This window comes from Phaethon aethereus (genome assembly GCF_964289735.1).
Source record: "Phaethon aethereus genome assembly, chromosome: 1".
In the NCBI taxonomy this organism is placed as follows: Eukaryota; Metazoa; Chordata; class Aves; order Phaethontiformes; family Phaethontidae; genus Phaethon; species Phaethon aethereus.
Window position 1 is genome coordinate 135,241,293 of NC_138575.1, and position 26,056 is coordinate 135,267,348.

General features: G+C 46.5%; 1 protein-coding gene across 1 annotated transcript in view; it reads right to left on the reverse strand.

Moving 5' to 3' along the window:
- Positions 1-24,193, reverse strand: part of NHS (NHS actin remodeling regulator) — a gene marked incomplete at its 5' end in the record, with an annotated part of 264,852 nt that extends 240,659 nt beyond the window's left edge. The window contains one exon of the mRNA XM_082011960.1: positions 23,803-24,193. Coding sequence (XP_081868086.1) covers positions 23,803-24,193 — 391 coding nt within the window. The remainder of the gene's footprint in view (positions 1-23,802) is intronic.
- Positions 24,194-26,056: the final 1,863 nt, after the last annotated feature.

The window sequence follows — 26,056 nt, forward strand, 5'->3', positions numbered from 1 at the left end:
TTGAGCTTAGCTGTTCTGTTTTTAACAGAAAAAATGCAAAATTGTAAAACTGAAGGCTTAGGAAGTCATATGAAATAAAGTATCCCGCACTGTTTTAATTTTCTTGCTGATATTAACAGCATGTTTGTCAAACATTGCCCTTTACATTAAGGCTTTGGCAAGTATAATAAAATACAAACACAGGCTCTATAAAACCATATTCACAGCACAAATTTACATTTATAGCACTTAATGTAATTAATATAGAGGAAAGCAACAGTAGGGTGCATATAGTCTACATTTTCTTCAGTTGCTGAAATTCTAGCAAGAGCACGTGATTTTGAACGCCTGAGAGTAAAGATGTAAACATTACCCCCTGTGACAGAGATAGGAGGAGGCTTGTACGTACTAACTGTTTCTTATTGAGTCTTATGACTCAATAAGAAAATAAGTTAAAATGAAACAAGTAGCCCAGTTTCTCAAGAAAAGAAAGATAACACTGTTCCCAAGCACAGTAGCACTGATTAGCAGAATATACCCTCATTTACTGCTACTCTATAGCCTAGACATACAGAGTCAAGTTCCGTAATTAGTGTCCTCTGTTATAAGGATAGAGTATGCATTCATGTCAGAATGGAGGGGTGAAGAGGAGGGGTGGGCAAAGATACTTTTTTCCATATAAAAGAAGCTACTGTGTTTCCATGGCTCTCTGCAGACGGGTTCTGTAGGTGGCCGTTGAAACAATAAAGGAAGTTCAAGGGTTCAGAACAGATTTCTGCTGCTTAATACCCAGAAATCTGCATTTTTAAACTCAGTCTCCCTGCTGTGCAATTATGTATGAATTTAAGACTAGTCGTTTTCTTACAAGAGGCTGTGTTGTGCAAGTGGGGGACAAAATCGGGTCACTCAATCATGAGAAGTAAACTTCCCCCACTAGCCACTGCACTCCAGAGAGGGAGAAAGAGGGAAAGACAGATTTTATTCCCTCCTCAGACTAGTCCAAATTCTAATCATATCTTTTGGAGTTTTGAATACCTCTTCCCCTTCCCTTCAGATACAGGGACTAACATGGGAATCTAATTAATCTTTAAGTAGTGTCGTGTAAAGACCAACACTGTGTTAAGATTTGACTGAAAGAAAAGATCAGCCAAGGCTGCCTCTGTAAAATATACATTCCCCGTTTAAAACAAGGCACCTGTCCTCCCTGAGACTTCTGTGTCTATTACAATCTCCCTCTCTTTCTCTTACTTGCTTTTGAATACTTAAAAGTTGTTTCTTTCCTCTGAGACATTTTATATATCCACTCAGCGCGTTCACAATGGTCCATATGCATTGGAGGTCATGCCCTTCCACAGCAAAAAGCCTAGAAAAGAGACTAATCCCAGTTGCTGCGCTTTGCCCCATTCCTCACCTTAGGACTCCTCAAACTGTCAGCAGAAATTCCTCTCATTTCACCGCAGCTTTGCATGGGCAAGAGAATCCACAGCAGCAAAGCCTGACCCAGGATGACCTCCCTCACCCACCACCCTGTGAGGACCGTCCACACACAGAGAACAGGAATATTTTACAACTCTCCGGAGGAAAAACAACCTATCTCCTGGTGCTGGACCAGAATTCAATATTAGTGAACATCTCTGAGACAAAATTTCTATTGCTGAAACCCACTGACTTCTCATATGCTTTCACAAACAGAGAAACCAGTAATTAGGGTTAAGGTTTTTGCTGGAAAGACGTGGCAAAGGAAGTACATCAAGCCTAAACCATATAGCTATGCGTGCTTTTCATTTGCTCCCAAACATTATCTTTGGTGTGATCATGAATGCAAAAAGATGTTTAGAAGAGTAAACCTGGGAAGAAGAGACCTCCTTGACTACCTTGGAGGAGGCTACTCTCAAACCAGCAGGCAACAATTGCTTCTGTAGGAAAGGTATGACCCAGGTCTGTCAGCTTTATTTATATCTGGCAGTCCTGCTCTGTAAACAGTTCCGGTACACAGCACAAATTCAGGGTGTGCTGTCACTGCCTCACCCAGGTTGGCTCTTCCAGGGCTCCCAGACAGCATCTTATTTGCTTTATGAGCATTAATTTTTTAGTTTCTGTATTAAAAATAACTACTATCAGACTTTTATATTTATTAGGCTTTTTTTTAAAAAAACTCTACTTTTAGTGACCAAATGTCAACAGCAAGTATGCTTTGTTAATCAAAGCCTATTTTCAAAAGAAATTCATGCTGTACACTAGAGGTTACAAAGCTCATTCTGTTTAGTTCCAACATGTGCAATATACTGCATTAGATCAAAAAGGAAAAACAAATCAGAAAATGTGTTTTCCTGCTCTGATTCTCTAACATAGCCCACAGTTTCAACCCTGACCTGGTGTAGTTCAGTGCTGAAGAGCTGTGGACTAATTCATGGTTAGTGAGTCAAGCAAGAAAATCAATCACTGGATCACAGTAGTACCCTTTATCTGTAAATGAGAAAAAGCCTGGGTTTTGTCCTTTCTTTACATATAAAATAAAATACAAATGGCTGCAAAGAATCTTGAAAGAGAAATTGAAATGTGTGAATAAATCTAACAACTGAAGATACTACAATTTAAACATCTAGCCAGATGGATATTTAGTGTGCATGTACGTATCTATGGATGTTAGAAATTACAGCTAAATTTGCCATGCTCAAACTCTGTTTACAACCACAGTCAGACAAGCTGCATGCTTTCCCATCTCACCAGCTCTTTGCCTTGCTGGGGTCACAAGGCTATTTTTTTGAGAGTTGAGAAAGTAAAGTGAAGGTGAATTTTGAAAATAATCTTTTTTTTCCATCCTGATTTACCACTTTGCCATCTGGAAGAGGCACTACTGCATGGTCTACTGAAAACAGACTTCACTAATTTATGGAGGAAGTATTTTTCTCCCTGCACAGGGCAGGTATCATAGACTATGTCCAGAGGGAACAGAGATCTCAGGTAGCCACAGAAGAGCTATTAAACATCTCTGTATGACTTCTGCTGAAGTGTTCTCCTGAAAAAAGAGCAAATGCTGACGCTACAGACCCAACTGCTGCTTTTTCAGCAAATGTCCATCCAACACTAGCTGGGGGCCTGCAAACAACTTCTCTCTGAAACCTTCATCCTCCAAGCACTTAGCAAGCCTCATTTTTCCTCAAATGCATTTCAAGGTTTCCTCCTCCCTCAAAGTGCACTCACTGGGCAGCTTTTCCATGAGCCCATTTTTGTAAGAAAATGGAAGTTATCCACCAACTAAATTTTTTCCCATGAAAAAGAAGGATAAGGAAAGCATCAGCTGTGCTAGAGGCACCTTAGGGAGCGAAATGGTAAAGTGAGGTGAGAAACTGGACCCAGCCAGGCCCAGGACCCACTCAAAGCTGTTTCACGTGAGGCATGCGACTGCAAAAAGATTGGGAACTATTAGATGGAAAAATGAAAAGCAAGCCCAGCATTAGGCGTTCAGATGATAAATCCTTCCAGATGGGACCCGTGCACCACTGTTATTTCTTCCGATCTCCTGTTACAAAGGACTGAAGCCACAAAACTGCTCTCAGATCCCACGCATCTATAGTGAACTAGCTCCTCTTTGAATTCAGTTTCAGCAGGTATTAAAAGGAAGGGCTTTCTCTTCAGGTCTTGTTAGTATTTTCATCCCATTTTGGAATTTGTCTATCATTTTTATCTTTTGATTTAGAAATGTTAATAAAGATTGATGGTCTCCCTGAGGAAAAACAGGTGAGGAGATAGTGCAAGTTGGATTATATCATCCCAATAAATCTTCCTTTCAAAACAAACACAGCTTTCTCTTCTTGCAAAACACTGCTCTTTAAAGACCGTACTTCGTTTTTTTAATAAAGAAAAAAGTCTTTCAACTGTGTTGACGATTAGCAAATGAACATGGCAGCTAACCAAGATGCTCAGGCCTGTAGCTTTAGTCACTTATCAGATTAATACATATAATGAAGGATTCTGTAGTCTTCACTTACAATGGCTGAAGTCGTCGGGATTAGATGGCACAGTGAGGAAAGGCTGCAGCACTGAGCCCAGAGAGATGGGGAGTACGGAGGGAGAAACCGAGGAGAAAGGAGCTCCCAGAATGCATACACATAAGGACACTGCTGTTGGCAGCCTCCTTCGAGTGGTGAACGATACAGAGAAATAAAAGAAGAATTACAGAAAGAAGCTTATAGAAATAATTAGTGGCATGAAAAGATCTACAGATGGAAAGAGACTGAAGAGGTCTGATGTGTTCAACTTATATCTAAGGGCACATGAAAGAGGTACACAAAGTAATGAATAGCACAGAGAAAAAACTCTAGGATCCTTTAATCATCCAGCTTTGTAATGCAAGAACAAGTGGGTATTCAGAGAAAAGAAAGCGATTCCAGAGAGTTCCCAGGCAATACACAGGTAACCTGTGGAGCTGCTGGCCACGTTTCATCACTGAGGCCAAGAATTTAGAAGGAATTAAAAAAAAAAAAAATAAACAAAACACACACCCCCACTCAATTAATAGTAGCATGTGCAATGACAACATACAATGTGTCATTTTCACAGACTAAAAAAACAACACGTAAGAAACTGATGCTTCAAGGGACCTGTCGAAACCAATCCTTCCTTCTCTAGGATAAAGCTTCACGTGTGGGCAGTTGTTACTGCTTTTTCCTGCACTACTTTTTACTTTGCTTGAACCATCTGGTACCAGCCATGACTTTTCTGATCAAAACTTTTTTCCTGAATATTTAAGGATTGCCACGAGGTTCATGGTAGAAAGAATACTCTTTATCCCCCCTGAGCCCTCTACCCTGTGCTACCTCAGCCTGCAGCAGCCCAGGTGTGCGATGGGGCAGACCTTTGGCTGCTCCCACCGCTGCTACGGCAGGAACACCGGCATTGCCATGTGGTTGTTTCCATGGCCCCAGAACACCTCCACGAAGGCATTTCATCCCCCTTCCAGTGGCACCAAGGCTGAGTGCAACATCCCAAAGTGGCTGTCATCCTCAGGCATTTTCACAGCTACTGGGGGGGTGTGCATGGACACAGCTCCCCAGCTTTTCTTAACAGCTGATAAGACGGGGAAACTAATGTAAGTCTCCTGGCACGGGCCACAGCTGTGGAGTCCTCCGCAAGTTGTAGAAGCAATTTAAAAAGAGCCTGGGCGGACACAGGGCCAGTGGTCCGGACTCGTTTCCACAGCTGAAAAGAAAACCAAGTTCTCCCCAGGGAAATGGGCAGAGGACCCAGTCCTGCACCACATCAGCACCTGGAGGGCAGGGAGCAGAAGAGGCACCCTTGGTACAGCTCAGGCCATAAGCAATGGGACAGCTTTTGCCTCCAGAGGGCAGAAAAACATTTATGGAAACGATCCAGCTTGCAGTTACTGCTCCACATGCCCTCTCCTTTTAGTGAGCTCCCTCAGAGAGGGAAAGAAAGAAAAAAAAAACCCAGAAGTGATTCATGAGGGCGTGAAGCTTTGTCTGCCTGAATGATGAACTAACGGTTGGCCTTGCCGACAGCCCCGCGTCCTTTTACAATCTCATCAGTCTGCGCTTTGTTCTCGGGCCCCGCTCAGCCATCAGCTGAGGAAGTTCATCTGTCTCAGCAGTACGCGGCAACGATAGCAAGGGTTAAATACCACTTACATGGAGGTACAAAAGGCCGGTATAATTTTATATGAGGCCAGACAGCTGGTTTGTATAATTCCAGTTTTCACAGAGTGTTTTCTTTCCACTGCGTCCCCTTAAAAAAACTTTTCCCCGCAAGTTAATTACCTCACTGGAGAATGCCAGCATAGCTCCAATTATCAGTGACAAAATCCAAAGCTAAATTCACTGTCAAACTCGGACCCAAGCTAAGGCTTCAAGAGAAAAACCCTTAGAAAAGTCCTCACCATGAAATCATTTAAGGACAAGGTAGAGAGTATGTTTTGTGTCTATCTTGTTGGGTTTTTTTCCCAAGAAAACCTTACCGCTCTGTATTTCTAAGAGTTTCCAGATAAGAACATCTGTTTTTAAATAATCTCAGTGCTGCTTTGGAGTTTCTACAGTGTACAATGACACAATCAGCTGCTTTTTATTAACTTATTTGTTTGTGCAACAGCATTGGTGAATGTTCATCCATTCATCGCTGCACATCAAGCAACTGGGGCAGATCCAGCAGCAGGAGTGTACAGTGCTTGTCAATTCTGGTACATCAGCACTAACTAGTAGCTGAATCATGCTGCCTTGCCTGAGCAGGCACTCACTGAAGACAAACACACAGAGTTGCTTACTGAATCCTCTTTCCTCCACATCTTAACAGCTAAAAAGTGAGCTGAAGACACAAGTCAACAGCAAGGCATTTGAGGTGCAGCTGAATGCTCCTTCCCCTTACTCCCTCATCTCCAAGATTCTCCCAAATCCCTTTTCCGGGGATACCCCTGCAACATGAGTACAGGATGGAGCTGATCCATGAGGACTCCTGTAAACAGATTTTACACTACCACGCACAGCTTTGCAAAGCTTTGAAATACCACCCTGGAAGCTCTTGGTATTTCTCACAGAGTGTGAGCTAACTGAGCCTCTGATTGCCAAAGAGCAAAGCAGGGTCCCCCATTTGGTAACATCCTGTGTGCCCCTCAGTTCAGCTCAATACTTGAAGCCTTTGGTACAGAACCTCCTGTTGAGGATGGCTGGAGGACACTGGGTGTCACCATCCAATCCACAGGATGACAGGGCAGGAGCCCTCGAGGACCAAAAATGAACAGTTTCATCATTCCAACAATGTGCACGTTATCACAAAAGGAAGAAAGTCCCTTCACTGCATTCGGTCTGACTGACAGCCTACTAAAGGCAAGTGGGGTCTGTCTTCTCTGCAAGTCTTCCTAACGGCTCAGAGCAGTGTGGAATTGGTGCCTATCCTCTTACAAGATAAATGAAAAAGCATGGTCCTTGAAGCTTTTAATCATGGCACCTCAAGCTCTTAAATGCTTCAAAGACTGGATTATAGAAGGGTACACAAAAGAGCTAGAAAATCCCATAGAGTCTAGTCTGATCTCTGCGACTATATATTCTGCAACTGCCCCTTTGACAGCACTATCCTATCTGATCTGATTTTGACTCTCTGCAGCGACTGGATGTGGTCAAGTTGCTTGGCTGCTATGAAGATGCTCTGTGTGATGGAGCAAGGGAGTGTTTTTCAGTGAAAGGCAGGTCTCAATTTGTCCTACAGTGCCTGATGATCTTACAAGCACGGATTAAAAGTAGTTTTGAAATGTATGGACCAAAGCACTATTGCTGTCCCTGCTAGAAACAAAAGCACTTTGTAATCATGCCATAAAACAAGTTTCATAACAAGCCCTCTCCTCTACCAATCTCCCACTGTAAATCCAAGAACAGGGATCTCTACCCCCACTTAAATGAAAACAAAGCTGTAGATCTGGGTTTAAAAGGTAAGGGAGGTCTAATTACACTTTACAAGCCACCTGCAGATCTTGAGTAAACTACTATTTAATTGAATCATTCTTCTAAAATTTTCTTTAAAGAAAAAGAAAGATACTGACTCATTATGGTTTCTTTGATCCTGTCCAACACAAGCAGCTATATGAAGAAAGCAATTTTCCTCCCCTGGGTCCTCTCCTATTTGTTTCCCGTAGTGTCAACCTGCTCCAGGAGGCCATCCCTGCTTATGCCATAACACTGCTTAGCCTGCCCAAAATGTCTTTTAAAGATGCAGGAGTTCATATCAAATGCCATCAGCACTACTAATGAGGTAGGTCTACTGTCATGGGTGGGTAAGCCAAAATGATTTCTAGTCTCTACCCAGAACTACCACATCAAGCCACTGCTTGTGAGCTCCCCAGCCTCTACTAGCATTTTGGGAAGGGGCTGACTCCTAATACACCCTGCTCTGGCCACATCATCTCAGGAATCCCAATCAAACTTAATGTTCCCCCAAATTCTTTTATACTGGAGAATTGCTTTCCTGAGAGACTTCATACTTATATGATCATTTAAATGTTCTTCTGCAGGTGAATGGTATCTACACTGCTTGTGAACCATGGAGGAAAAGGAAATATTAGTTTAATAATGCAATAAGGTGATGGTACCAAAAGCAACGCTACAGCTTTCCATAACATTAGATTTACTATATTAAGCTTTTAATACTCCAAGAGATTAACAGCAACAGATTCTGTTGTAGACTAGCAAAAGCTATGGCAATTCTTCCAACTTTCACATTAATCACATTTAAACATGCTGCTAACAGATGGGCATCATGGCGCGCTAGGTCTCTCATGAGCCAGTACTAACAAAAAGCATGTCTAGGAGATCTTGTGGCTTCAACAGTTCAGAGAGATTGTATATGCAGGCACTTTATTATTGTTTTTGTTGTATGTTATCTATGATTATTAGAAAAGCTCATGTTAAATAGATGACAGACTTCAGCATACGTGAGTGGGAAGGGAAAGGGAGAGGGGCAGAAAGAATCAAAACAAGACCACCCACACAAAGTTCCTCTAAGTCCACATTTCACATGCACGATCATGATTTTTCCACTACACCCGGAAAGCCTTAAGATTCTGCACTGCAAGTTTTCCTGTGACACTACTACCCGCACAAACCTTTTCCCGAAGCCCAAGCTGTGAAAAGTGAGCTGCCAGACACTAGCCTGGCTGGACAGAGAATGGCAATCTGTCCTCCCCTTTCGTTACTACAGATGTCAACTCAGGTGGCCCTTTCAGACTGAAACTGGGAGAGCACCTGAAGAGAACCGCAGTGTTAGCACTCGGCAGCCAGAGAGAACGTATCAGACATTTATTAAACTTTCCAGCACCGTTCTTTAATTAAACCAAGTCCCAAGGTACCACCTCGTCTTTACATGACTGTAATTAACCAGGACACATTGTCTGTAATGTAAGAAAGCTCAATCTCCTCTATGAGCCAGGCCTCAAAAGAAACATTGGCAACTGCAAACTTAGCCCAGCCTAAGGCTGGTCCTCACGGGGCAAGAGCTGCAGTTCTCCATAACAAGAAATCCTCCTTGCTGAAGAAGGACTGGAGAATCCCACCTGGGGGTACTGCCTTCATCAGGAAGAACCACACAGCACCTGGAAGCGTTTGCCCATGAAGGACAGAAGCACTCTTGATGTGCAAGTGTCTCAGCAGGTCTGTGTACTTGGGGTCCCTGTACAGTATCTGTCACCACACAACCCAGCTCATCCTCACTGCTTGTGTGGTATCACCTCTGAGAAGGGATGGGCTGTCACCCTGCCACAGGAACAGAGCCCGTGGTGGTACCCAATTCACACCATGACATTTACAGAAGTTAAAGGACTCTTGCAATCATGCAATCTAGAAACCTTCTCTGCTCAACAGTGAGAGACAGGCCCACCTTTGAATGGGATGGATGGCTCTAAGTTTAGAGTGCTAAAACTTGGTGATCTGAATCCCACTAACAACCTTCACCCCAGCCCCCATGAGAAGTCAGCAGATGAACCCAGGTCTCCTAAGCACTAATATTCTAGCCGCTGGGCCCTCCTCCTCCTCAGTTGCAATCTGCAGAGCTGAACATCCTCAGCCCACTCGGGAGGGACTCAGGTCTGGGTCTGGGTCTCCTCATCTACCAGCCATTTACAGAGAGCAGTTGAGTCTGTCTAAAAGCTACCTGCTGTGTTTTCTGATAAATGAAATGGTGCACACACGGCCCATCGGCAGAAAAATAAACAGAAAAAATACTGTCATTCCCGTGCTGCTTTCCAAATCCCCAGGAGGCCAGCCGCCCTGTGGGGCTGGATACAGGCAGGGCTGCCTCTGAAGGGGGTGAGGTCTCACAGCTACAGCCCGTCAGGAGTTTCTTCCAAACCATATCGCACCCCATGAAACACAATGGTTGCTCGGGATGGAAGAGATGATCTCCTGTCTGGATAGTTTGATAGCAATTCAATCTTTAAGCTAAGGCCCATACTGTAAGACTTATTCCAAGGGCTGCAGTGGTATTGAAAACGTTTCACAGGCTCCATCCTGGCCAAGCACGGCTGTCTGCAAGCAGGTTTCAGCGTTACTCAGCCTGCAGCACCCTGCTCTAACACACACCACCATGCGCATAAGGCACCCAAAGAAATTCAGAGCTGCTCCACAACAGAAAACTTCCATGGCAGTGAAAAAGGAGACACTGGTCTCTGAATACCCACCTGAAGCAGCTCTTCTCACAGCTGCTCCAAGGATAACATGTACTCTCTTTCTCTCTTTTTTTTTTTAATCATCTCCCCAGTACGCATACAAAACACCATCCACAGTAACGTTACGGAAAAATGACGACCCTAACTTTAATGTTTTAGGGACCAGCAGAAAAATAATCTCCTTTTGATGCAGCTTGTTCAGGACGAGCTTGATCCTCACATTCAGACCTGCTGGACGTACAGGCCAGAAGCATCCGAGTTATTTTAGCAAGCCTTGTTGTGTAGTACAGCTTCTACAAACACCACTTCAGCGAGTGGTCTTTCAGGAATGACAGGGACTGCTTCCTCACCCACTCCCTTCCCGCTGCCGACTCCTCTCCCACGCACCGATACCGACCTGCCAGAGGCTGCACAGCACCCAGGCACGGCAGCAGGAGCTGCCCGCCAACATTACGCACGGGAACATGTTGCCTCGGAAAGCAGCTGGGTTGCAAAGAGGAAGCAGAGGAGAAATGTCAGCCACTCCACATCCCCGAAGCTGCTAAGCGGCACGTGAAGGAAGGGGAGAAGGGGAGGTGGGAGACACAATTCACTTGCTATAAATGGCATATGAAAGCAGGAAGGAAAAAGGCTGCAGGATGGCAGACAGACCTCTGACGTGGTTTCCTGGTCAGTATGAAACCAGGCCTCTCAGATCCCAAACTCACAGTAAGAGCTGCAGAGCTACGTTCCGGTGTCCACAAAGTGCTTGGTGAGGACTGCGCTGGCATGGGGCTTCCAGGGAGCAGGGGTTCACATGACACTCACAACTGACCACCACAACTCCACAACACAGGAGGAAAAAGGCTGTAGAGATCTGAAAGAAAAATTCAGGTGGGTTTCCACAAGCCCTACAAGGTTGTAAAATGTTCCTGTAGTGCCATCAGGACACAAAGTAGTAGAGAGAGCTCTGTATTACGCTGAGGAAAATATTACTGGTATATAATTTCACATTCTCACACCCAAGGAATATGATCTGAAAGAAAAAACAAGAACTACTTTGACACAGCAGATGTATCTTGGACGAAGAAGTATTGAAGTATTGGCCAAAGTTTGATTCTGTCAGCTCCAGCCTTCAATACTAGAGCACTTAATTATGCTATCCAGCATTTAGCTCTAGGGCTCTGTCCATCTGGCTCGTGCCACTAGAATCAGGAAGCTACAGAAGAGCAGACTGCAGCAAACAAGGTCAGTATGTGCCAACTTCTGTAGAGACATATTTAACAAGCCCAAGGTTGGACTGTCTCAAAAGGGAATGAAGGCAGGGGAGACATCTCCTTGCAATAATAAATACAACACATCCCTTCAGTAAATCTGCAAACTACACTGCAGACTTGCATCACTTTACCTTTCACTTACCCATCTGTTCTCTTGGAAGAATTAATTTCATGAACTTGGCTGAAGTTTTCTACATTTTTATTTTATTTTTCAACCCTTGCTGTAATATAGCAGGGGCAATTCATTCAAAAGAAGGGCTTTATTCTTGCAAGTACAACAAAATAGCATAATTCCCACACACCCCCAAGCAAGATGCACCTCACTTCTGGGGCAAGATCACCCATTACATCCAGTAGAAAAGTTTCCATCAATACCACCACAACCTCTCAAGTCCAAACTAACCTTCCACTGTGAGAGGGAGGAGATGGGATGGAAGTGAACTCAACCACAAAATGCTTTTGGATGAAGACATAAAGTCAAGACAAGGAAAGAACAAGAGACATCAATTACTTTCAGTTTTTACCTTTGTAATGAGAGCTGTAGTACTGAAAATTTTCTCCCTTGTTTGACCAGGTTGCTGCTGATGTGGCTGTAAAATTCTTCTCCCCTTTATTAAGCTTTTCTAACCTCAGTGACCAATATTATCTTGTCCGATCTTTTCACTGGTCTTCCTCCTTTATCTAGCTATGTGTTTATGTATATAGATATACAAAAAGGTGGTGTTCTTCTAGTGACACACAGAATTTTAAGAAGATGCTATCCAAGCCTCTTCTATTTCAACTATTGTTTAGAAAGGTCTGCACAAAATTGAGCATACTCATTTATTTTATGGTAACAGAACCTTTTAGTTTCACAGTCCAAGACGCTGCCTATCAGGTCAGATCTACAGCCAAACAGGAAACAAAATTCCAGAAAGGAAATAATCACCCCAAGCTGCGATATTTTGCAGCTCCTTCTCATTTCCTTTAACGAATTGCTATTCTGATGGGTTCTGCCATTCAGCACAGCACTTAGGAACAAGCACATAAATGAAAAATACTTCTAATCTACATTAATAATTTGTGTTAAGTTCCACTTGGGCAATTTCATAAATGAATAGCCACATTATAGCTGCTGAAGGTAGCTATAACCCATTCACTCATTTACAGACCCACCACTCCTCAAATAGGGGTGCTCATTTCCACAGCGTACCTGTAGGCAGATGATTTTATCATTGGATCTGATACAGAATTTATAAATTGTGCATGTATTGACAGAGGCCCCCAAAAAAGTTTACAGTGCAAATTGGATAAACACCCTGGGTCGTACATTAAGCAGGTGGCCAAGCATGAAGGGGAACTCTGAGCACTGGTCCTGCAGCTCTGCTTCGGCCTCTCTCCTCCTCCTCTGCCAGACACAGGCAGTCAGCCCCATCTGCGGTCAACCTGTGGTCAAGGCTGCCATCCTAGCTCACCCCCCCAGCGCTCCAGCTGCCCTTCCTTCCAACAGATCTGGTCCAGAGCACTGCAGTGGCTGGCACCCACGCACCCGTGTGTACAACACGGCTATCTTCCCACAGCCCTGCTGCCTCACTGTGCGGGGATGGGTTGCACGGCTGGCTGATAGCAGATATATTGCTGCCTGGGTAGCCCCATGCCCCAGGCAGTGGTCCAGCCCCACAGCCCTGCCCTGGGCATGTCAGCTGGCTCAGGACCGAGCAAGAATGAAACGGGAGACATGTGCGTGTGGACTAGCGTTGCTTTGCCACGCTGGCTTAAAAAAGGGACAGCTTGCGGGCTCCAGGCACCAATTCATAGCAGCTAACAGCGATGGAGAATTAACGGTAAATCTTCAGGTGAGCGTCCTAGTCTCCATAAGGATGATTTTGTCCAGAACACAGCTTATCCAACCTCTGTCTGGGCACCAAGGCAGAATCAAGCCTGTGGCAGCTGTAACAGAGGCCAAAAAATATTGCTGAAGTCATGAAGTGGTGATACTTATTTCAGGCTATTAGCAGAGTAATGGCGAGATGATTGCCACAAAATATACTTCAGCTAGAGTGCAATTTGAAACTAAAGGAACTTAAACCAGTGATTTTAATATGTCAGGCACAATGAATTCATTTACAACATCTATTAAAAGCAGGTTATGTTTGGGGGAGGGGGTTAATTAAATCTTAGCAGGTTACCAGTAGTTTATTAACAGAACAAGACAGCATCACATTAAAGATAATCAATGGAGAATAAACCACGGTCGTAAAAATTAATACTGTTCAGTCTCACAATGAGGAGGGTTTGCCTTTACCATTAACACAGAGGTAAAAGTGTAGCTGCATCCCCTGCAACACCATTGTGAAAAGAGGAGCAAAGGATAGGATGGCCCAAAAGGAAAGCCATTCAAGGCATAAGTTTCCAAAAACAAGATTAAAATTGGAAAGAAATAATCAGTAATTCTAGAGGGGAAAGAGGAATATGAACAAGCAGTTTTGCAAGCAGCGGAACTAATGAAGCCTGGTTTTCTCCAGCTTTTATGTCATGCAGAGGACCGACTTTCACATTGAAGAAAATGTGAGCTCCAACTGGAGCACTTTTTTTATTGGGTTGGAACATTTATATGGGATTCTTTCCCCAGTGGACTTTCTAGTGTCTAATAAAGAACAAGTCCTTCCTTCAAATGCAGGAGGAATAGTCTGTTCTCTCCTTTACCTGGCAGCCTCTTTTATGATTTCTACAGCATGGCAATGCAGTTGAAATTGTAGCTGAATAACAGATATAAAATTTCTGAATGGCTGGTGTGAGATACACAGGCATGCCCACCCCCTCCCCTGCTATACACACGCAGAGTGTGCTATTCCTTAATACTTGTTTCGATAAGAAACCAGGCTAAAAAAGGTGTTGTCAGAATAATCCATCCTATAGGGAAAATTTAACTTTGGCACGCTAACTGAGCGCAAGACTTCAGGCAATTTGTTGCAGAGACCAAGACTTCAGGTTCCTGCAGCAATACTTGTTGCAGGGCAACAGAGTGAATACGGGAGGGGAGCCTGGACCTCTTCAGCATGCTGAGATAAGAGTCTCTGCGATGATGTTAACTGCTGGGGTACAGGAAGGCCAAGGGAGCTGTTTGGCACAGCCCAAAGCAGCAGAAGCTGTGCTGTGCAGCCAGAAGAGGTTTTGGATAAGTATGAGAAATTCATCCGCCCAAAAAAAAAGGGGAAAAAAAAAAAAAAAAGATGCTTGCATTCAATATTTGGACTGTGCAGAGCTATGTAGCTTCCAGGGAAAGAACTGGGCATGTGAAAGTCAGTGGTCAACCCATGATATATGCTTTTCTTTTTGAGAAAGGAATGAATATACATCTCTTGACTATCCTCCTGTACACTTCACCAAGAGCCGCTTCACCAAAGAAAAGACTATGCCTATGCCAAGAACTGGCGCTCTTTTTCCTGCAAGCACATAAACAAACCTTACAGGGAGAAAAAATGGAGCAGGGTAGTACCGCTCTTTGGACCCGCTCTGATTTGTGTGATAAGTATTCAAACATAATTAATCTCTCGTTTCACTTAAGATTAAATAGCCCCTTATCATATCTCACTAAATACTGGATGTGTGAAACACATCTTACAAAAAGTTTGCCTGTCAGTCTCACAGCGAGTTACTGCTGCTTATTCTGAGCTTCATCATCAGTAAGATCCGATTTCTGCAATCATGCAGTCACAGACCATCTGAACAGAACAATGCTTGGTAATACCCCTTTTTGGGGGGGGGGGGCGGGGAGAACGGCAAAAAATAGGCAAAATTGAGCATGAACAGAAAGCCCAATTTTGCCTTCAAAGCAAAGCAAAGCCTGTGCACACAGAGGAATTTTTCAGTGTACCCCACATATTTCACTCCTACAAATACCCTGATTCTGCAGCCAACGATACACACATCTTCAAGTAGAAGGATCAGCGCCTTTTCCCCCCAACTTGCCCTCCACCCAGGCCAACTTAAAGGTCTTTTCAAACATTGTCAAGCTAACAAAAAAAACTTTGAGAAGGCACGGGGAAAAGCTGCAGAGGCCTGAACGAGCTATGCATATTTATAGCACAAACACACCGCCCTATGCCCGTTCTCCTTAATCGCATGCACACGCTAGCAAGACGGCTCCTCCGAACTTTCTCAGGGACTCGGTCTGAGTGGCTATAGTTCAAAGTCCAACTGCCTTGGCAGCTGAAAAGAAAGAGAAAACCACGGTGGCTTTGTAAGAATTACAGTGATCCTATTAAAAAAAAAAATGTCATTCTCTGCTGAGACTTAACATGGCAGTGCCACGCAGCACTCATTGAATCCAGCAGCATTTCAAGCACACAGCTCCTGCTGTAATTAAACCACAGGCTTAATTAGGTTCCCATCACTACTGCTTTCTTCCTGCCTTCAGCCAAGAAGGTAGAAGAAAAGATTGTCCAATACAGATACTGCAATTTAGAGTCTTGAGTTAAGAACACAGTGGGTGTATATCTGCTATAAAATCTACCCTAAAAACATGCCAGTTGTTAAACTAAGCAGTGCATTAGAAGCAGTTAGATATAATGAGAATGTAAATGGAAAGTATTCTAGGGAGATATTTCAGCTAAAAACAGCACACACTGTATGCTATCTTTTATTTTAATCATGCTCTAAGCCCTGCCTTTTTGAACTTTTTATAAATTCTGCTATCTCCCTTTGCAGTTACTTACATATTGGTATATAAATTCAAAGACGAGAAGCAATTAGGAACGAAGTGAAGACTCCCTCTCTTGATACTAATACATCAAAGGAAGTGAAAAAACCTTCCCCCCACATACACACTCGGTAACACAGAGAGTTTCTGCTCTTCACAGCCTAATAGCTCAAGTAGCTCCAGTCGAGAGGCTGATGTCAGCCTCCGATTACATGGAGATGCCAAGTGACTGGAAAGAGCAGCTTTTGAAAATCCCAGCTCTTTGACGCAGAAGACCACACAACCCTGCAACGATGCTTTTAAAATGAATATGTGTATTATTCACATCAGCTGGTCATATTTTTTTCCCCCACTCTGGGCATCGTAATATTGCTTTTAAGAGTTCCCTGGGGATCCCTGCTTGATTTGGGTACAACATGGCTAGGCACGTGTTAAGGAAATGTGTCAGATTAGGGGCTTTTTAAAACAGCTGGTGCTCCCCTGCACTCAACCTGTTTTGCTTTCCAGCTTGGAGAGAGGAAGAGCCAGGTGCTGCCTTTAAACAACCTTTAAACGTGCCTTTAAACAGCCACGCTTCAGAAGCCTGCCTTTGCCAGAAGGGAGATGGAGAGGCTGGGACCAGCTCATGCCGGGGAGCAGCAAGGGCTGGCTTCCCTCTTGTCTCCCCACCTTTGCATATCTCTGCCAGACCAGCCATAATCTGATCCTTGAAACTGAAGCCACGGAACAGGTAAACCTATGTAAGAAATGTCATCAAAACCTGACTCTGCCGATCCAGAACAGCAGTTGAGTGGCACCGTTACACTGGATATTTACATTTGCTCCCTGCAAGTCCTTCCCTCAGTCCGAGGACATTTGAGAACTATGCAAGAGTTTTCTGGAAACACTCCAGGCCCTTCATCTTTCATAAAGGGAAACTACCATTTTTTCTGCATGTGAAGCAACAGGTGAATGACCTCCCCGTGCCCTCAGTAATTCACCAGAGTCTGCATATTTCTTAATCTCCAGATCTCTCCGGCATCAGCAGGGGGACCAACCAAAAGTAGGAATGACTCCATTCATTTTCACTGGAACACTCATCTTGTGTTTCCATATGAACACATACATTAAACTATAAAGGCTCTTAAATAGAAGCACGGAGTTTTAAGGGGGCTGTGGGAAGCATTTCTGTTAAGCCATCAGATTCACAGTAAGTGTAAGTAAGTCGCTTACAGGCCCGATTCTATTTTCTCTGCAGTTTTACTCCTGTGTAAAGAAGATCTCATTGGTCTTAAAGGAATTAAGCCATTTCCACCAGCATTTCTAATAAACGCACTGAAAACCCTTGCTTGGCTCTTGAGTATGAGCCAGAAAGAAGTTCCACTAATAATTATGATATTACACGGCTATATAGCTGCGGTGAGGTGGGAATCCAGCTTTGAATATTTTTGGATATCAGGCCTTTTGACTGGCAGGCTCTCCATCTAGCAACCAAATCCCCAAAGAGTTCAAACCTGTTACAGTAGGTTAAGTGCTATTTGTGGAATGAAAAGCAAGGAACTACAGAACAGGCAAAGGCGTTCTGTGCCACACTGACGGAGAACCAAGTGAATGAGATTCAACAAAACTCCTGAAGATTTGCGTCTATGTAACAGGGAATGGCTTCCGAGGAAATCCACCGCTGTCTGCTATTCACCTGTTACCAGGCTGTGCCAGATAAACGCAATGAGTCCACCTGAGCACTGGCCTCTGAAAGCCTTTCCACAGAGAGTCTCGCTGACCCCGGCGGGACAAAGGATTTTACACTCTGCTTTTATCTGCAAAGAGGCCAGAGTCTGCTTTCCACAAGCCAACTTGACTGAAGGTGACAACCCCAATTTCCAAAGCTTTACATCCCTGCCAAAGCCACCTGACAAATTCCATCCCATTACCTTCTATCTCTAAAATGGATGAGAATGGATCTCTAAATGGATGAGGAAAAAAAAAAGCTCTCAAGACCAGCCTCTGAATGGGCTTGTGTAAAGGGTCTTCTATTGCTATTCTGTAAACAAAGATAAGGAATCTTTTTCCTAAATGACAGTACTTTAGCTAATGGTGCTCTAGCTAATGTTACGGTAAGGTAGGGATGGGATCCTTACCTGAGCAGGTTTTTCTTCCTCTGTTCCTTTGTTGTTCTGACAGCAGTAAAGGTAAGCAGGAAAGCCAATGCTTTGGCCTCCTGCTCCTTTCGGCTCTGCTAACTTGCCATCAACCCTCTGCATTTAGAAGAAGCCAAGCACTGAGGAAATTCTCCAACTTTCCCACACCCACAACTTGGGTTATTTGCATTCATGGGCAAACTACAGTCAAGTCTACCAGAGAGGCGAGTTCTCTAACACAAACCAGTAAGCTGCAACCAGCACAAACCCCACACCTGGCAAGCAAAGCCAAAAGCCCTTCTCCATTTTCAAAAGGACAAGTGAAGAGGCTGTGTCATTCAGTTTGGGCAGGTGCAGGACACAAAGCTGAAGGCAATGGATTACTACATCCAGCGTACAACTCTGCTTTTCTTTGGAGGTTTTATTCTGCACCCAATGAGGACTTGTCAATTAATGATTTCAATGTACAAAGGGAGCTCTGAATACATCCTTGTGCCTCATGCCCCCCAGGCTACATTAGTGTATACCTCTAAAAGTATAACTACCATTACATTTAGATATGCTTATACACTATAAAGCACTATAAGAGTTAGAGGAAGCTAGAAATCGATTCTGATTTGTCTCCAGCAGTATCACAGATACTTCAATATAAATGTATCCAACCCATGGAGGTCTACAGTTGTGCCTCAGCACAATAGAAAATCCATATAATGAAAATTGCACTTTAAATTCTCTAGGATTTTGTGAAGCGGGGATAAAGTGCACTACTTACCTACCCAACCTGCACTTGCTTCTTTTTTCTTTCAAGATGGCACTGACTCTAAAGGTCTTATGTACCTGCCTGAAGACCTCTGCAAGAATGCTCACCACAAGTTAGCTTGGGGTGGTCTTTCAATGCAACTGTATCTTAAGCAGCGATTGAGACTTCAGAACAGTAAGTCAAGGACGAGGATGTGCATTATCTGGTGAGCTTTGGGTCCAACATATGTTTTGTAAAAATGGTAGGATTGTGGCAGAAGGCACATAAAAACCTTACAATTGATTAAACATTTCCCTGCACTGCTCAAAACCCAAACACAAAAGCAATGTATCACTGTATAAAAAAAACAAACAAACAAAAACCAACCCCAAACCAAACAAAATCAAAACTAAACCACCTAAAAAGCACAATGAAAGAGACTAAAAGCAAAAGTGAAACTAGCCAGGCTGTCCTCAGTAACCGACTTCAATGAAACAGAATACATTAACGCAGAGCCTAAAGTGATAAAGAATCAGTTCACAGCTGTCTTTTTTATCTCAATACTGATACCTCAGGAAAGAAGAAAAACCTATAGTGGAGCTCACTGAAGAAATCTGGGGGCCTCTGAAGAGCAGAATAACACTTGTAAGTGGCTGTATCACTACTGCAGGCACGGAGGAAAATCAGGAATGGAAAAGCGGAGCAATGAAGATACAGCAGGCAACCGCTGGAAACAATACAGCTTCTAGAAAGATTGGCTACTGGTAACACATTGATGCTTTCAGAAAAAAAGCCTGGAATGTGTGGAATTCTCTGGGATGCCAGGGTGTAAAGAGGGTCTCGTTAACTGGAACTTTCAAAATCTGCTGCCCGGTCCTTGCCGACTACCCAAAAAGCAAGATGGCTTACATCATCAGTTTCTGAAAAGTACGATATTCCGCTTAGACTGCCAGATCTGTACTCCCCTGGACTGAGAAATCATCTTTCCAAATAATAACGGAGGCGCTGATTCCCAAGTCTACACAAAAATCCAGCACTTCTCCTGCATCTCTCTATTACCAAGATAATCAAGCATCTAATAATAAAACTGGGCAGCATCGCACTGTTCAGTTCTCTTGCTGGTAATAAGAAAACTCTAAGCAACAGCCAGACCGACAACAATCATGTTATTCCCACATGGTTCCGCTTTAGAAGCAGACCCTGGAGCTGCTCATGATGAAAAGCAGTAAAGTACTTGGAGTGGCAGAAGGGCAAAGTAGTTAGTTCAGGAGCTGAGCAGGAAAACATTTCTGACCCTTGTTTCTCTTCCAGTCAGAGGCTGGGAAAGGATTCATATCTGCAAGATGCTAGCTGGCCAGAAGCTTGTAAGAAAGATGAAAGGACAAGCAGCATCTGGGAAGGCAGAGGTGAGGGACCTTGAGTTTTTGAAGATGACCCGCTTGCAACTGCCCAGAATCAGTCCTTTATTGGGCCTAAAAAGATTTTCCAATCACGCTTTCTGAACGGTGGCAAAACCGAAAGAGCAACACATAGGTAAATACCTTTACCAGTAGCTCAGCAGAGGAGTTTAAGTACTCTTCTTAAAGCAAAGTCGCAGTCTTTGCAAATGTTTGCAGTCTTGCAAGTGTTCACCACTTTGATAGCAACGGAGCTGAGAATGTTAAGGTCTCGTGAAAATGACAGTGGCACTGATAAGCATTACTGGAAAAATATGTCGGTTTTCATTAATTCCAATTTTCTGTTAATATTCCCTGAACCCAACATAGATGTTTTATCTGAATATAACAATACATAATTTTCAATATAAAATACAACATTATTATGCAAAATTGTACGATATGCTATTTTCAAGAGACCTCCTTTCCTGCTCCCCTTCCCCTCAGTACCATCTCTGCAGTTGCCAAGGAATGGCATCCTGGGCAAGGGACGGGGGAAGGGAAGCCCCTCTAACCACTGGCTCCAGTAGCTCCCGAGATGGCATTAGCCCATTATTTCCTTTTCCTCGCCCAGCCTGTGCCTTCACAAGGGAATCGCAGAATCCACTGGCTTACAAGGCATGGAGAAAAAGGGCTGCCAATGTCACAGCTCAGTATCTAGGGCATGTCTGGTAGCGTTATTCCTATATCACTGTGCTGCACTTGGTGCTTAGAACACCAAGAATGTCTCGGCGTGACAAGATAGCCTAGTAGTTTTAAACTGAGTACTTAAAAAATGTATGGTAGGGCTGCACTGTTGTGATGCTTACATACCGATACACAGCATCTTGGTCAGTGCGCCAGGCAGCCCAGCACCTCCAGACTCCTGGTATGCAACAAGTTCAATGCGACCATTACAGTCATGCCGTGGGTGCCGGGGCTGCATGCCCGCCACCAACTTGTTCCCTGTGGTGTGGCTCCAAACCTCCGGCCAGTTCTGAGTTGTTCTTAGATGTGTCGTTTGGGCTGGACAGCCAAATGCCAGGCCAGAGGCCACCTCATCATTCCCATGTTTGCCACAGGAGGCAGAAGTCAGTATGCCTCAGTGCGATGCTGGTAAGGACCTGTGACCACCTGCGATTGCTCTCTTGGTTTCAAAAAACCAACAGGATGCAGTGACTTGAGTGTAGTGCTGTCAGGAGTGAATTGTGTAGGCACCTCATGCTTGATGCAAGCATTAGCATAGTCTTGCTGAAAGTAATAACAAAGGAGAAGGCATCAGCCCAGAAAGGAGAAAGCACGCTATCGTTATACATGACAGCGAGGATGGGCAGTTTCCTGCCAGGCAGCTTCATCTGGCCCTTGGGAACACTGAGCAGTCTGGAGGCCAAAGCGAGGTGTTGCTGTGGATGTGTACAGATTTGGGGAATGTGAGGAAAAGATGTACAGAATGGTGCTGTTCAGCTACAGGTCCCGGTTGAGACATTCAGCTGTAGCACTGTGCAAACGCAGCTGTGCTGGTCCAGCACTGGATGGGGAATAAAAGCAGCCGGAGCACACAAAGACGTTGTCTGTTCATGCACATTGGGTTGGTGTGGAGACTCTGAAGCACAGGTAGCACAGCGCTTCATGGAGAGAAGTGATGAGGATGGGGCGATGTGCCTGCGAGCAGCAGTGCAGCTGGAGGAAAGGCACACACGTAGGGGAGAACGGGTAGCGGCAAAGCCCAGCATTGTGGAGGAGCCCTTGGCTGGCCAGACCAAGGGACATCTGCAGCTCTGTCAGTGGCACCACGCTGTGTGCGGTGCTCTGTACAGGGGGGAGAAGGAACAGCAGGCAGACATGGGGAAGATCATGACCAAAAAGCCTCTCCCCTCCTAAAGACAGGAGGATTTAAAACAAAACAGAAGAACACACCAAAGAAGCGGATTCTGCATTTATCATCACAGGGGTAAAGCCAGACTCTGTCATTAAGCGCATGACATAACTGTGCTGTAGTATCAAGGTTTTGCACTGTGATTTGAAAACAAGCTGCACTTGCACAATCCAGAAAGAAAAAAGCCATACGGATTAGAAAGGCTAAGCTCTGCTCTCACTTACATGTGAGCATATACCCACAGTTACTCAGCTCAAAAGACTTACAGATGAGAACGCGATACAAGGAGTTCGATTTCCTCAGACAGTTCCCTCGCTACGCCGGCCAAGCCTCCTTCTCACCACAGTTTCCAATCGCAGCCCAGCACTCTGCTCTGATTACACACTCATCCTGAAACCACAGCAAGCCTCTCTCAGTCTGATCTACAGTTGATGTATATTAATACATCACCAGCAAAGTCACTCCACAGCTGCTGAGGATCTAGTTTAAATACCGCTGAATACTTAAGGCTTGATTCTGTTAATCAGTACAGCTTCACTGATCCTAGAAGAGTTACTTATATTTCGACACCACTCCAAAGGGGAGACAACCCAGAGCACGATTTTTTTTAATGGCACATTCATTAAAAACAACTAGAAGAGGGCATGCTCTCATTTACCCCAGTGTAAATTCACTTCACTGTACCCACTGGAGATACTCGGGATTTAGAGGGGAGCAGCAGAAGGCAAAAAACTAAGCCAAATTCCTCTTTGAAACTATTGCTTTTCCTAAACCAGATGTTAAGGGGACAGGAACGACACCAGTCGCTGCTATTCCAGACTTCCAATCCACAGCCCTACCTATCAAAAAAACACATATTCTCAAGCGCTTGGGAAGCGTATGTGCCCATGAGAGTACAAAATCGTTACACCCCTGTGAACACGAGCCGTATTCAGCAGAAATCAGCAGCTGTTAGGACTACGGAGCCTGTCACCGCTTTTGTAGTTCGGGTGGAGAAGCAGCAGGATTCAGGCACTTTCTGCTCATAACACAAGTCGCACAGTGCCTTGATCTCCCCCGCCCCCGGCTCTTCAGGGCCACTCTTGACACAGAAAGAAGTCATTAACCAAACTTCCTTATTTTATGGCCCCGAAAGTTGGCTAACGACGAAGCAGCTTTATTATTTCTACTTAAGAGCTTAAAATATCGATCCCGAAGTCAGCGGCACTTCTAAGGGGAACACAAATCTGCCCGGGAAGGGGGACAGGCCGGCAAAGGGAGAAAGCCCGAAGATGCCCGGCGTCGGGTGATCATCCCCCATCCACACACCCCGCCCCGGGGCCCCGCAGACAGACCTCGCCCCCCCCCAAGCCCTTGGCCGCAGAAAATGCGCCCCGAGAGCCCCACTAGGCAGCTCCTTACGTAAGGCACAAACCACTGACATCATCCCTCCCGCCGGCATCGCCGCGGCGCCCACCGACCCGACCCGCGCCCGCCTGGCCCCTTCCCACCCCGTCGCCGGGGCTCCCTTCGCACCGGCCCCAAACTCTGCACGGCGGGTTGCCGGGGGGTGGCCTCCCCCGCCCCGCGGTACTTACGCACTGCCTCCTGCTTGGGGTCGAGGCCGCGCACAGCGCCCTGGAGGCCGGCGATGCGGCCGTGCAGCGCCCGGACGCGGCGGTGGGTGCCCTGGATGTCAGCCTCCACCTCCTGGAAGAGGGTGCAGGCGTGCCGGGCCACGTCGGAGAGCTGCCGGAGGATCCGCGACAGGGCCACGTTGCTGACCGCGCAGAGGTCCAGCACCATCAGCACCGCTGCCGCCTCCCTCTCCCCGCCGCCGGCTGCCTCCGTGCCCTCGCCCGGCTCCTCCGGCGGCGGGTCCCGCGGCGGCGGCGGCGGCTCCGCGCCCCAGCCCTCCTCCAGCACGGAGGCGGCAGGCTGCCGCCGGCACAGCCGCTGCGGCTCCACGGTCCGCTTGGCGAAGGGCATGGCCGAGCCCTCGGCCGGGGCTCTCCAAGGCTCCCGCGGGCACTGGCGGGGATCGCTGCCGCCCTCCTCCTCCTCCTCCTCGCCGCCGCCGCTCCTTGCCCCGCCGCCGTCACTCGCGGGCAGCCGCCGGCGGGCGGCTCATCGTCTCGCTCCCTCCCTGCGCGGGGCTCCCGGGCTGCGGAGCGGCCGCCGCGCCGCCGAGCATCCGCCGCCGCCGCCGCCGCCGCGGGGAGCCGGGGCGCATCCGCGCCGCCTCGCTGCCTGGCTCGCTGGCTCTCTCGCACGCCGTCCCGCTCCGGCGGCGGGTGTGAAGGGGCGGCCCGAAAACCCGGAGAGAGGAATCCCGCGGCCGCCAGGAGGAGCGAGCCGCCGAGCCTCCCGCCCGGCAGAGCGGCGGGGGCGGGGGCCGGGGCCGGGGCGGTGCCGAGCGGCCCCCGCCGCGGCGAGGCGCTGCAGGGCCCGCCGTGCCGCCCCGCACCGCGCCGCGCCGGCGGGGGAGCCGCGGCCCCGTGTGCGGGCTGCGGGGCGGCACCCGCCGGCCCCGGCCAGGCGGAAGCCGCTGCTGCGGGAAGACCGCAGCCCAGCCCGGGAGACCGCTTTCCCCCTGCGTCCCCCCACCCCAGCCTGTCTCACCTCTTGCCTAGGTGCAAAGAAGAAGAAGAGTAAGGATAAGATGCCGAGAGGAGCGAAAGGGAACCCAAGTCAGCAAGACCTGAGAGCAGCAGGAGGCTGGTGCCAGCCCACCGGTGGTGTCACCTCTCGGGGCACCCTCCAAAGTCAGGTGGATGCACTTGGGCACCCAGCTTCTTAGGAGGTGTCGGGGAAAACTGGGTTCCAGTCAGACAAGGAGCGCTGTTTCGGACGCAAGGCAGCCGAGCTTGCTTACATACACTCTTGAAAGTTGGACATGCCTAATGAGCAGGCATGAAATCTGAATGTAAACTGTAAATTATTAGTGGTAAATACACAGAACAGATACCACAGAAAGAGCTACCGTAAAAGGAGAGCCGAGCGGCGGCAAAGGCAAGCATTCCACAGCTAGGAAACGTTAGCTTAAGTTTGCCCACTTAACCTTAACTTGTCATCCTTGCATCCTTGCAGTCTGTCATTACATGACCACATACACTCAGCTTCCAATTACCTCTGGACAAATAGTCTGAGTTGCAGATATCTATGCCGGGGGCAGCATCGCCGCCAGCCCCGTGGTACACACACCTCAGGTTCTGCGGGCACAGCGACCTGCTCCTGGGACAAGCTTAGGTCCGGAGGGTGGATACAGTTCCTTTCACAGCGCTCAAAGTCTGGGCTGATAAACCTTGCTGGCCCCGCTGCTGGCTTTTGGCATGGACGATTCCTGGGCCTTCACGCTGTGCCTCTGGAAGGAGAACATAGCACCGAGCGGAGTTAGCATGTTTTAGCATCAAGTTCCTAAGTCGGATTGAAATGGGCAGTCCCGGCCCTGTGCTCGGAATGGGAGGACGGCACAGAGCCTGCGCTGCCTGCCCTCGTCCCAGCGCCACCTCCCCACGCCTCCTGGGGGGCCTGCAGTTCGGGTGCGACCCAGCGAGAGTGGGCAGGGGGCTGAGAGCTGTCACAGACGCAGGGGCAGTGCTCGAGCAGCAGTAACATGGTTTCTTGGACCCAAGTGGAGCAGCTGTTAAAATCACCGGGGCATTTGTACCCCATACTCCTGCATTTCTTCTGCAGCAGGGTGGCTTTTGCCCTGGTAATGGAGCATGGACGGTACTGCTCTTCCCCCCTGTGGGGGTCATGGCACGTTACTTATAAGCCACTGAAAGGTATCTTAATATTTCACTTGAGATTCATAAAGGGGGAGGGAGTGGTTAAGTTTTAACGCTACAG